This window comes from Ochotona princeps, chromosome 17, assembly GCF_030435755.1.
Source record: "Ochotona princeps isolate mOchPri1 chromosome 17, mOchPri1.hap1, whole genome shotgun sequence".
Classification (NCBI taxonomy): Eukaryota; Metazoa; Chordata; class Mammalia; order Lagomorpha; family Ochotonidae; genus Ochotona; species Ochotona princeps.
This window is the reverse complement of record NC_080848.1, coordinates 3103950-3116528: the sequence shown is the minus strand read 5'-3', so window position 1 is coordinate 3116528 and position 12579 is coordinate 3103950. Positions and strand designations below refer to the sequence as shown.

Here is a 12579-nt window from a genome sequence, read left to right as displayed (position 1 = left end):
CTTTCCAATTAAAAATAAAAAAGTGAACTGAGATACGATGTAATACACTAACTGTCCATTTCCTATTGCTCCTAAAACAGATTATTAGCAATCTCATGGCTTAAATCAGGGCCGACATTATGAGGAGGCAGGTTAAGCTACTGTCTTCATTTTTGGCATCCCATGTGGGTGCCGGTTCGAGTCCCACCTGTTCCACTTCTGATCTACTTTCATCCTGTTTGTGAGATAGTATAGTGTTACTTGAAGGCAGATGTGGCGGGTGAAATGGGTAGCCTTCCAGTCATCAGAAGAGCTAAGGTTCACAGGTAGTCAGCCAACACAGACGGTAACACGGCATAAACAGTCCCAAGGAGGTAGAACAAGGGGACGGTGGCCCGAGGGCGGACGGGATGAACAGTAGACGAGATGAGATGGACTTGGTCCTGATGGGGTGGGTGCGGCACAGCAAGTTAAGCCACTGCCTGTGTTCCCTCTCGCAGGGTCCATTCCATCCCGCCTGTATGGTGCTTCCACTTCAGCCTCCTGCTAGTGCACGTCGGAGGCACAGAGGACGGCCAAGTGCCGGGGCCTCTGGCTGGAGCTCCTGGCTCCTGGCTTTCACCCGGCCCAGCCATAGCTGTGGCAGACATTTGGAAAGTGAGGCAGCAGATGGACGATCTCTTTTTATATCTCTCCCTCTCTTTCCTCTTCTGCCTTTCAAATAAATTCTTTTTTTTTTTTTAAAGATTTATTTTATTTTTATTACAAAGTCAGATATACTGAGAGGAGGAGAGATAGAGAGGAAGTGGAGCTGCCAGGATTAGAACCAGCGGCCATATGGGATCAAGGCGAGGACCTTAGCCACTAGGCCACGCTGCCGAGCCCTCAAATAAATTCTTAAAAAAAAAAAAAAAAAAAAAAAAAAGGTGGAGACTGTTAATTAGAGTATGCTCCTTACAAGAGATCTGTTTTAGGGACCAGCATTGTTTAAGCCACCTCCTGCAATGCAGGCAGACCATGTGGGTGCGGGTTCGAGTCCAGGCTGCTCTACTTAAAGTTCCAACTACCTGCTAAAGCTAGAAGATGGCCCAAGTCCTTTGACTCCTGCACCCATATGGGAGACCCAGAAGAAGTTTCTGGCTCCTGGCTTTGGCCTGGTCCAGCCTCAGCCATTGTGGCCATTTGGGAGAATAAATTAGCAGATGAAAAATATCTACCCCGCTCTCTGGAACTCTGCTTTTCAAATCAATAAACTTACTTATTTATTTTTAAAAGTCATTTACTTTTTTTTGTTTTTTATTGGAAAGGCGGATATACAGAGAGGAGGAGAGACAGAGAGGAAGATCTTCCATTCAATGATTCACTCCCCAGTTGGCCGCAACGGCTGGAGCTGAGCCGATCTGAAGCTGGGAGCCAGGAGCTCTTCTGGGTCTCCCACGCAGGTGCAGGTTCCCAAGGCTTTGGGCCGTCCTCGACTGCTTTCCCAGGCCACAGGCAGGGAGCTGGATGGGAAGCAGGGCCGCCGGGATTAGAACTGGTGTCCATATGGGATCCCGGCGAGTGCAAGGTGAGGACTTTAGCCGCTACGCTATCCTGCTGGCCCAGACTATATCTATTTTTAAAGGACTCTTATCAAAAGGCAGACTGGCAGAGAGAGAAAGAATCCTCCATCCAGAGGCTCACTCCCCAAATGGCTGCAATGGTGCAAAGCCAGAAGCCAGGAGCTTCATCCAGGCCTCCCATGTGGGTGCAGGGGCAGCAAGCACGGGGGCCACCATCTGCTGCCTTCCCAGGTGCCTTAGCAGAGGCCGGGCCTGCCTTCCCAGGTGCCTTAGCAGAGGCTGGATCTTTGGACTGGAGCCAGGCGCCATTCAATACAGACTGGGGGACCATCCCGAGGGGCAGCTTCCCCCTAAACCGTTCTTACTCAAGATGCAGGCTCAGATGATGATGATCTTAAATGTGCCCTGAGCAGCACATGTGGCTGCAGCACACCAGCTCCCTCGGCAGCCCCTCGGGCAGGGAGCAGAGGGCATCACACTGCCCGTAGGGTATGTCCCCCAGACGCTGGCCAGCCTAAGGACTGCCTGATGCCAGGGAGAACTTGACATCCACAGCATCTGACTCCCTTCCCATCATCCTTGCCTGGGTTGGGGCACAGTACCTCCCTCTGAGGTCAGAGGCTGCCCCAAAGGCTGCCCCGAAGCCCTCAGCAGCAACACCACTATTCTGTAACAGGTGCTACTACACACGTAACAACCTCAGGGTTCCCGTGGGCAACAGGCCAGATCCACAGTGACCGGGCTTATCCCAGGAGACCTCACGCAGGTCGCCAGCCGTCCGAACAAGCTGCTGCTGTGTCAGAGGTTCTCGGGCCACTTCCCAGCTCATCTGAGGCGTTGCCGGAGTTGGTTCCTCGTGGCTGTAGGACTGACGTGTCTGCGTGCTTGCTGCTGGCTGGGGGTCTCCCTTCAGCACCCTCACTGTAGGGAGTCGGCTCATGCTCCTCTCACCAGCTGGTTCCCCCTGATTAGGCCAGGCCCACCCAGCACACCTGCCCTTAGATGAATCCAAAGTGAACTCCTTGGCAACTGAAGGGCTCATCAACAACGCAGGGGACAGCAAGGATCAGACGCCCCGGAAGGCTCCCAAAGAAAGTCTGTGGGAGTCGCCCAACTGGCTGGCTGAAATGTCCGAAAGCCACAGCAGGAGCCAGCTGCTGCGGACCGAGTCCAGGGTCCTCATCTAAGTTCAGGAACGAACGCCTCAGACAGCGATAGGGTGTCTGTGGGGCTGTGTTCATCCATGGAGGGGACGGTGGTGCAGCAGGTTAATCACCGTTTGGGACGGCTGCAACCCACCTCTGAGGCGTTGGGATCAAGTCCTGCCTCCTTTTCAGGTACAGCTCCCTGGGAGGCAGCGGGAATGGTCCAAGAACTAGGGCCCCTGCCACCCACATGGGAGACCAGGTTGCTGGCTCCAGGCTTCGGACGGGCCCAACCCTGGCCATGGCAGGCATTCGAGGAGTAAGGCAGCATATGGGGGTGCTCTCTTTCTCGCTGTCGCTCTGCCTTTTGAATAATATTTTAGAAACCAATGCAGCTGACCTGAGTGGTCTGTCGGTTGTGAACCGCGTAAAGGGTGAGGACACAGTGTGTGTCTTGCAAGGTTATGGGAGCCAATGGTCCCAAACTCGGCTTCGAAGAACATCACCGTTCACGCTTCAACTGGGCAAATGGCCAAGAGGGTGTTGGTGGGGGTGGAGCCTTCCAGAAGATCCATTCCCGGGTCCTGTTTCAGCTCCTGGCGTCGCCAGCATTCCTCAGCTTTGGTCATGGTTTCCTCTGTGCCTCTGGATTGAGTTCTCCTCCTGCCTCCTTGTGATGACCTGTGGGCTGCGTCACGGGTCCACTCAGGCTATCATGGAATCCACGCGGGTCACCATGGGATCCACTTGGATCATCACAGGTCCGCTCGGGCCGTCACGGTTCCCCTCGGGCCACTGTGGGAGCCACTTGGACGGTCTGCCCACCTCAACCCTATCTGCATAGCCCCTTGACTGTGTACATGACTTTGCTGGCAGCTGGCCAGGATGAGGGTGTCTGCGGGGCTGTGTTCCAGCCTACCGTGGTGACCAGCAGCAAAGGACAACATGTGTCACTCTTGAGCACTAGAGGACCTGGAAGCAGAGAGGGCGCGAGTTGAAACTCAAACACAAACCCCACTGATGCTCCACCGCATTGAGCTCCCAAATGTCCAGTTAACCACAGTACGACTCACAGCCCTGTCCAGGGCTGAGGAGAAAGGAAATCAGGGCCCACAGTCACCATGTGAAATGCTGCTGCTCATCCCCCCTGGAGCCAGGCATGCTGGAGCCAGGCTAGGGCGGGGAGGTCAGGTACTCCTGGGACGACTTTGCATCTCCGCATCCCTTCCGAGGTCATCCTGCAACATGCCCCAGACCGTGTCCCTCTATGATGGCCATGCTGAGGTGCTCCAAGGGGGAAGAGAAAACACTTGTGAATTGTCAGGAAGCACTGAGCACGCCCACATTTGGGCATCGGAGACACAGAGATGCATTAGGGCCAATGACTGCATGCCAAGGTAGGACATGCTGCCTCAGTCCCCACCTCACTGTGCACCTGCTGGGTTCTGGTCTCCACTGGGAGATCGCCAACTTGGGAATGGCAGAACCGAGCAAGGGGCTCCAAGAGGCCTGACCTGCACGTCAGCTGAGGAAGGCACCCAGGGCTCTGGTGTTGTGATGGAGCAAGTTAGGCCGCTGCAGGGCGTGCCCGTGGCCCATTATCAGAGTGGCCAGTCGCTCTGCTTCTGCTCGGGCTTCCTGCTTGCTGATGCATCCTGTGAAGGCTGCAGCAATGGCACAAGTCCTCGGGTCCCTGCCACCCACGCAGGAAATCGGCTGGCCTTCCGGCTGGCCAAGCCTTGGAGAGTGAACCGTGCAGGCAGGATCTCTTGGCTCTCTCTCTGCGTCACTTGGACACTCAGTAGATGCAAATGAGGGAATCCGCATTTCCTTTTTTTGTTTTAATAAGAGAGATGTATCAGGCATTACACACACCCTACTCCTCGCGTCAGAAATCCTAACTCCAACCACAGCTGGACTCAGAGTGTCCCCAAGTTCACCTCCCAGCACACAGCTTAGCTCAGCTGATACACGAGGTCCTGGCTTTGTGCAAGAGCTCTGGGAAGAGCGCCCGGCTGCTGTGCCCTCGGCAGGCTGTGCCCCTGGCGCCCTCTGGGAGCCCTGAGAGGACTCCGGACCCCTCCCTCCGCGGGGGACTTTGCTTCGTCCTTCCCTCCAAAGGTTCCGCAGGAAAACGGCTTTGATCTTGGCTGGGTGCTGTTTCTGCAGGACAGCAATCTGTCTCCAAGTTCTCTGAGTCCTCCAAGTCCTCGGCCTCCCCAGAAGCCTTCACGGGAGGGCTGGAGAGGAGTCATTCCATCCCAGGCCTGACGCAGCTGGCCCCGCCAACACCCAGGGTCACTGTCACAGGACACTGAGGACAGGATGCGTGGGGCCATGACCTGAGCCCGGAGTGGGGTCTCCTGGGGGAGAGCCCTTTGGCTGTCCTCTCGTTCTATCTTGCAGGTGAGAAGGAGGAGGGAGGAGGGAGGAGCAGGAAGAAGCCAGCAGGTACTTGAGAAGGAACTGGGGCTGATGTTAGGTCACCACTGTTATGTCACGGCAGGGTGACTTAGCCATGAGGCATTGCTAGGGTTGGTAAGGTGCTTCCACCCTGCAGTGCCAATGTCCCCACGTGGACACCAATTCATGTCCCAGCAGCTCCACTTCTGATCCAGCTCCCTGCTTAGGGCCTAAGAAAGCAACAAAGGATGGCTCACATCCTTGGAACCCTGCACCCATGTGGGAGACCCAGAAGAGATTCCTGGCTCCTGGTTCCTAGCTTTGGATCGGCTCAGCTCTGGCCGTTGCTATCATCTGGGGGTGAACCAATGGGTCAAAACCTTCTCTGTCTCTCTTTCTCTCTATTATTCTGCCTTTTAAGTAAATAGTAATAGTAAATATTTTGTAAGTGTGGCAAAACAGGTTTTTGATGTTCTCACCACAAAGAAGGGATACGCTTTTGAGGTGATAGGTGAATCTGTTAGCTACGCCCCGTATCAGGACACCCACACATCAGCCCATGGATGCATGTACTCATGTAGGGGGACATCACACAGCACACGGGCAGCATGGACGTGGACCTGTGTGTCAGGCAGGACTTATAAAAAACTCCTGACTCCATTTTTACATTGGGGCACCAGCCACCCTGCAGCCAGGCAAAGCTGGACCCCAGTGGGCAGCCCGGGCCCTGCAGGGGCCTGTGAGACCCCCACCACTTGCAGGGTTACTGCATGATTCTTACATGATTACGCACCACCTTTGTGTCCAGTGGCTGGGCCTCTCAACACCAGCGCGTGTTTATGTGTGCCTCATAAACTTTTGAGTCTTCCTGCTGATTCTAGCTTGCTGTGGGAGTTACTCGTGTTTCTGAGCAGCAGCTGAGGTACGCGACCTCTGTCAACCTTGGGAGAAGCACAAATGTGCTGATTCCTAAAGGCAGCGCAGCAGCAGCAAGAAGAGAGCAGCTTTGGCTGAAAACAGAGCGCGGAGGTCACCTGCTGACTCATCCACTCCGTCCCATGGGGGACAACTCTCGGCACTCCCCCAAATGGCCACCTGGGGGCGCCAAGAGGCCCACTCTTGAGGCTGCTTGGGTCTCTAGGTGGGGGTGATGCCCCAGGGCTGCCCTGGTCTTGCAATAGCCTTCTGGCCTGGCACCATTTCAGGTTAGACACAAACGGATGCACCCAGCTCATGGGCAAGGCTCAAACACGGGGTCCCAGGGTCCAGAGCCAGGTTGCAGGTGACAGGACCAGCGGTGTCCTGGGCCACTGGTGGGATCCTGTGTGGGAATGTCGCCAATGGAGGGCAAGCCAGTCACTGCCAGCCACACCCCAAAGACACCGTGTGTGTCTCCTGTCCACACACGTGTGTGTGTCAGCTCACATACACATGCTTGTGTGTGCCTGTCAGCTCAGGGGCAACTGTCACCGGTTTGGGGCAGGGAGGCCACTGGAAGGACCCACAACGGGAGAGCTGGTGAGCGGGTCCTGGCCAGTCCCACCCCGGCCCGTGGCCCAAGGTCCTTACGTTCACCCCTTGGGCGGTCCGCCAGCCGTCAGCGATGGCCTGCTCCAGCTCCTCCCAGGTGACCATGGTGACCTCCTCGCCGCCCGGAATGATGCTCAGCTTCTGGCCCACCAGCTCCTGACAATGACAAGGTCCACAGCCCCGAATCAATCTCCTGAAGGGTGGGAATGACCCCAGGTCAACAGGGTGCTCCACAGGCCCAGAGAGGCTTGGCTAGCCGGTTCTCGGCTGAGAACACAGCTGCCCTCCCACACAGAGGGCAGTGTGGACAATTCCAGAAGAGGCTGGACTAGGGCAGCTACGCCCCCACCATCACATAGCCCCCAGCAGGGCCCTCTCCCACAGAACTGGCTGACATTACCAGAAATTCATTCCGATCTCTCATTAGGGCCTCCATCTCTTCAATGCGCTGCAGGATTTCCTGGAAGAAGTGTCCAGAGTCAGGGCAGCATTCCCCAGCACCTCACGCAGCAGCGCCCTCCCTACCACTGCACACTCCACATGCAGGAGAGAGAGGCCAGAGGGCAGAGGCCCAGGTGGGTCCAGGGCCTGACCCGGCCAGGAGAATCAGGCTGCCCAACCTACCTGGGCAAAGGTGCCATGCCAAGGGCGAGAGTTGCTGCTGGGCAGGGGAGGGGGGACCAAGGGGCTGGGACTCATCCCATTCCACAGACGGTAGGAGGTGGCCCCCAAAGCATCAGAAGGACGGAGTGCCTTGGGGCAGCACAGGGAATCCCAACTGCAGCAACTGCAGGTGGCTCAGGACAATCGGAAGTGAGCACTCACCCCACTCGCCACGTGGGCTGCTCCGGGTCCAGACCCTCAAAACTTCAAGAGTGTCTGTCACTTCTGTTCATGGGGCTGGGTGCCAGGATGCACCTGTCCCTCCAGGAGGCCTCACCCCACCCCACCTCCTTGGCTGTCAGCACCCCCACCTGACTTTTTGATTCCTCTGCCCCTGGGAATTCACTCTGAGAAAGTTGGAGCTGCTGTTGCCCTCAGGGTGTGGGTGGGTCCTTGGGCCAGGGGCGAGCAGGGGCGAATCCCCCTGGGACAGCAGGGAGGGGTCCCCACGGTGCCCTCACCTGGGGCTTCAGGGCAGGGAGCTGCTGAATCTTCTGTTGGGCTTCCTTCAGGACTTTCACCTCCTCCACTAGGTCCTGCAGCAGTCCCATGGCCTGCAGGGTGTTAGAGTGCGGGTAAAATGTTATTGTTGGGCAATGTGAGGTTCCTTTGTGTGGAGAAAAGCGCTACTTTGCTAGGCCAGGAGGCGCCTGGACTTTGGGCGGATTCCACTTTAGTGATAGATCTGTTCTTTGCTGTCCTGCAACTTTGTGAACCCAAGTGCAGGTGGGGGCAAGGGCACAATTCTTCTCCGGTCCCAGAAACAGGAGGAAGATAAGGGTGTGAGAATGGGATGAGCCGTACAGATAATGGGTATGGGAACAGAACAGGCTGCCCCTACCTGAAGGCCATAAAAATTAACATGTCTAAAGTTGTTGCTTTTGAAGTATTTCCCAGCCCAAAAGGGCCTATATAAGCTTCTGTCTTGGGCTTGTTCGGGGTCCGACCGCCCGGCTTGGCTGGCCTGTGTGCCCCAAGTGTGGTCTGGCCCCAGCATGCTGGCGCAATAAACTCTGTTTGCTGTTTGCATTACCAGGGAGACTCTTTGTCGTTCTCTGGGGGTTGACTAGCTCGCACCCTGACGGGGGCTTTAGCCCAGACTCTGACAAACACAGATCATCAGGTGAGACCCCGTTCCATTCTCCTCCTCCTCCACCTCTTCCTCCTCGGGGGCTCCAGGCCCCCGGGCGGCTCACCTTGGCAGGGATGATCTCGCTGTCCTTCAGTGCCTTCGAGGGCTGCTTCTGGGTCTTCTCAGGGACCATTGTGGGAGCGCTCCTCTCCTCCGGCCACTGCAGCACCGGCAGGTTGAGGCCGCTGGCCTGGGAGGAGAGGCGCTTCACGTGGGAGGCGATGTCCTGCACCTTGTTGTCCATGGTCTGGAGCTGCACACTGAGGTCCTGCACCTGCCCGCCCAGGTCCCTCACCTGGCTCTCCAGGGCCGGCACCTGCAAGGGGCCCACACTGTGGCGCTTCTCTTTGGGCGCCAAAGCCTTGGCCGGCAGTTGCGGGGTGCTGTGGGAGGACCGGGCAGGCTCCGGGAAGCCGGTGGGCTCCGGGAAGCGGCTGGGTTCCGTCGCCGCCGACTGGAAATCGACATAGGTGTTCTGCAGGTTGAGGTGTTTGAGCATGGCCACCACCAGTGTGTGCAGGGCCGTGAAGTTGACTGCACCCACCTCCGGGGTGCCGATGGCCAGGTCGGCCAGCTCCCGTAGGGTTACCTTGACCGCCGAAGTCGCGGGTGGCATCTTGCGCCCCCCTGCTCTGTCCCTCACCGCGCCCCTTGTGCCTACGGCCAGCCTGGGCGACGGTCAAGTGGAGCAGGCGGTTCTCTAGCCCCGGACTCTTGGGTGCGTCTCGCGGCCGGTGGACGTTTGGAATGAGGGCGGACCCCACGGGGCGCGCGCATTTCCACCCAAGAATGTGCCCCGCGTTTTGGAGAGCGAGGCCGCGGCAACCCACAAGGAGAGCTCGCGTCATGGGGTGGGAGGCTGGAGATGCCGGGGGGCCTTTCTCCCAGGCACCCCTAGCGCTTAGGGTCAGGGTACGGGCACCTGGTGCTGTGCCAGGGCGCCCGCGGAGCGCAGCAGGTTCACCTACCTCCCCTTCAGGGCTTAGCGGGCGTCCTGGCAACCCCGCAGGGCCGTTGGCCCGTTTCTGCCGTTTGGTTCCACCCCCTGACAGGGTCCACTTGCCCGCTCCACGTCTTGCCCACGGGTGTCTCCAAGCACAGACCTCTACGCCAGGTGCCAGTCTCAGCTTCTCACAAACCGAGAACCAGTGGGGACCAGCCCAATCTGGTGCCTCTGGCAATCCAGCTGTGACTTCTCCAAACCACATTCCTGTAGAAAACTTGTCCCAGTTAACAAGTGTCAACAAGCAGTTGACATCACTTTCCAAGTCCGGATTTCTTTGTTTAGCCTGAGCGGGTGCATTTCTTTTCTTTCTTTTTTGAAACATTTACTTTTATTGGAAAGTTAGATTTACAGAGAGGAGAGACAGAGAGGAAGATACTGCGTTGAATGATTCACTCCCCAAGCGGCTGCAACAGCCCGAGCTGCGCTGATCAGAAGTCAGGACCAGGAGCCTCTTCCTCCGTGGGTCTCCCACGCGGGTGCAGGGTCCCAAGGCTTTGGGCCATCCTCCACTGCTTTCCCAGGCCACACACGCAGGGAGCTGGATGGGAAACAAGGTCACCAGGATAAGAAACCAGCGCCCATATGGGATCCTGGCACGTGCATAGCGAGGACTTTAGCCACTAGGCTACAGTGCCAGGCTCGGGCGCCTTTCATGTCAGGGAGGATTTGGTTTTTATTCCCAGGACCTGGTGCCCAGCAGGAAAAGTAATTCATTCCACAACATCTCTGTAGGTTTCCTACAGCATAGTCAGCTCAGAGGCAGGGAATGGCAGCCCAGCTGCAGTGCCCGAGCTGTTGGCAGCCCTGCTGCAGTGCCCGAGCTGTCTGCAGCCCAGCGCCTGCCACACCCGGCAGGGGCTGCTCTGGGAGCGCCCCCCTCAGCGTCTTGCCAGGTGCACGGTGGAGGTCATGAGACACCGAACAGTCACACGTCCTCAATCTAGGGACCTGGGGCCAGCTGGAGTCCAGGCTGCTCCACTTTCTACCCAGCTGCCTGCTAGTGTGTCCCAGGCAGGGGCAGGGTGGAAGGACCAAGTGCGTTGGCCCCTTCAGCCATGTGGCAGACCACCAAAGCTCCTGGCCCAAGCTTTGGTCATCTGCAGACTGAAACAGCAGGAGGGTCCTCCTGTGCCTCCCCCCACCCCACCCCCTGTAACTCTGCCTTTCAAATAAATTGGATACAATGAAAAAAAAAACCTCTTGGAGACAGAGAACACAGCAACTAGAGGTGCAAATGGGAATTTCGGCTTGGAAACGGACACGGACACGGGCCGGCCAGGATGACTGCTCCCTCCCCCGCACCCTCGCATCCCACCTCGCATCATACCCCCCAGGCACTCGACTTTAGATCCAGCCCGTTTACAGCCTGGGAAAGCAGTAGAGGACGGCCCAAAGCCATGGATAATCACCCATGTGGGAGACCCGGATGAGCCTCCTGGGCTCAGCTCAGCTCAGCTCTAGCTGTTGCAGCCATTTGGGGAATGAACACCCAGATGGAAAATCCTTCTCTGTAAATCTGCCTTTCCCTTAAAAAAATAGGGGATACTGGTTCCCAACTCCAAACTCTTTTCACTACTTTTGACAGACCAGTCATGATGAAGGACCACCGGATTGCCCACCCACCCACCCACGCATCTCCCCATCACCACTGCTCAGACCCTGCCTCCACTCCTGCCTTCTAAGGTTTATATTGATTGGAAAGACAGATTTATTTTTAATAAAGAGATGGAGGCAGATCTTCCCTTCACTGGCTCGCGCCCAAATGGTCACAAGGGCTGAACCATCCCAATGTCAGGAGCTTCTTCCAGGTCTCCCTCGAGAGCACAGTGTGTCTCAGGCATTGGGTCATCTTCCACTGCTTTCTCAGATCATAAGCAGGGAGCTAGACGGATGTGGGGCAGCTAGGACACGAACCGGCGCCCATATGGGAAACTAGTGCTTGCAGGTGGAGATTGGCTTGTGGAGCCTTTACACCAGCCACCTGCCTTTTCTAACTATTCAAAAGGCAGATCAACAGACATGGCAATAGGGAAGCCCCCCAACATGGGTGGCAGAGCCCCGAGAGCTCAGCGCGCCATTGCCTCCCCAGGTGCATCAGCGGGCGTTCCCACATGGGGTGCGCCATCACCTCATTTCCCCTCTTCTGTCACCACCAGATCTGTGTGTGCAGACAGGCCAGCCACGCCTGGAATCTCGCCTGAGACCTGGGAATGTGTGTCATTTTAAGGGACGAGATGATAGCAATGGAGAAATGTCCCCGCAGAGATCCCTTGCCGATCCGGGGGGCTGACAGGACCCCAAGAGCATCCAGCCCCGCCCCCCGTGCCCACCACGCCACCTTGACTCAAAGCTGTCAGCAGCCGTGTGCCATGGGGGGTGGGCAGGGGCGGGTGCCGAGACAGAATCGGACTAGTGCTGGGCAGAGGGGCCCAGTGTCAGCCCGAGTGTCACTGCCCCCAAGGAGAGAGCTCACTCCAATAGGAGCTTCAACAAGTCTGTGCACAAATGGGTTTCAGTGAATTTTCCATGAACTTCTTGAGGAACCCTTGTCTATTTTTATCAATTTAGTTTTTTCTAGAATTTTTCCTACAAGGATTGCACTGATGCCTGGGAAGGGACCAGCAGAGGGACCCATCTGGGGTCCATGAGTGGCTGTGGACGCGGACCACCATGTCCACCAGCCTCCAGGCCATGTCCACCAGCCTCTGCACAGTGGGACGGCCCTGCCAGGCAGTGTGCAGGTGGCCGGCGGGCCAGAGAGGAGCTGAGGAAGACAACTAAGTCTTTTATTGGCAGCTTGAAGGCAGCGAAGACACTCAGGGACAGACGCCGTTCCGACCTGGCCCATTTGGCAGGGTGATAGCATGAAGGCTCGGCAGGCCCACAGCAGCAGGCATAGCAGATTCTGAAAGGAAGGACCCACACGGACCAGGCCTGAGAGAGGACTAGCCTGCCAATCAAGGGCCGCTCCGACGCCAGCGTCTCCAGGGCTGAGTGCCTGAGTGACTGTGAGAGTGAAGACTCCATGTGCCTCCAACACCTCTTCCACAGCGTCTCTACTGCTGCCAGAGGAACGGGGGCTCGTGTGGGCAGCAGTTTAAGGCCGTGTTATGGGGCACACTCTGCCCGATGACAGCCAGAAGGACTAGCTATTCCAGG

At 57.1% G+C, this 12579-nt stretch overlaps 1 protein-coding gene across 2 annotated transcripts in view; it reads right to left on the bottom strand.

Annotated features, from left to right (window-relative positions):
- Positions 1-12579, bottom strand: part of QRICH2 (glutamine rich 2) — a 159731-nt gene that overhangs the window by 17069 nt on the left and 130083 nt on the right. The window contains exons 2-5 of one of the 2 annotated variants that reach the window (XM_058676559.1): positions 8479-8835; positions 7744-7836; positions 7020-7079; positions 6659-6775 (exon numbers count right to left, since the gene is read on the bottom strand). In XM_058676559.1, the coding sequence (XP_058532542.1) occupies positions 6659-6775; positions 7020-7079; positions 7744-7836; positions 8479-8658 (450 nt within the window). In that variant the 5' untranslated portion in view covers positions 8659-8835. Of the gene's footprint in view, positions 1-6658; positions 6776-7019; positions 7080-7743; positions 7837-8478; positions 9058-12579 lie in introns of those variants that run through there. The other variant, XM_058676558.1, reaches the window with a different exon arrangement.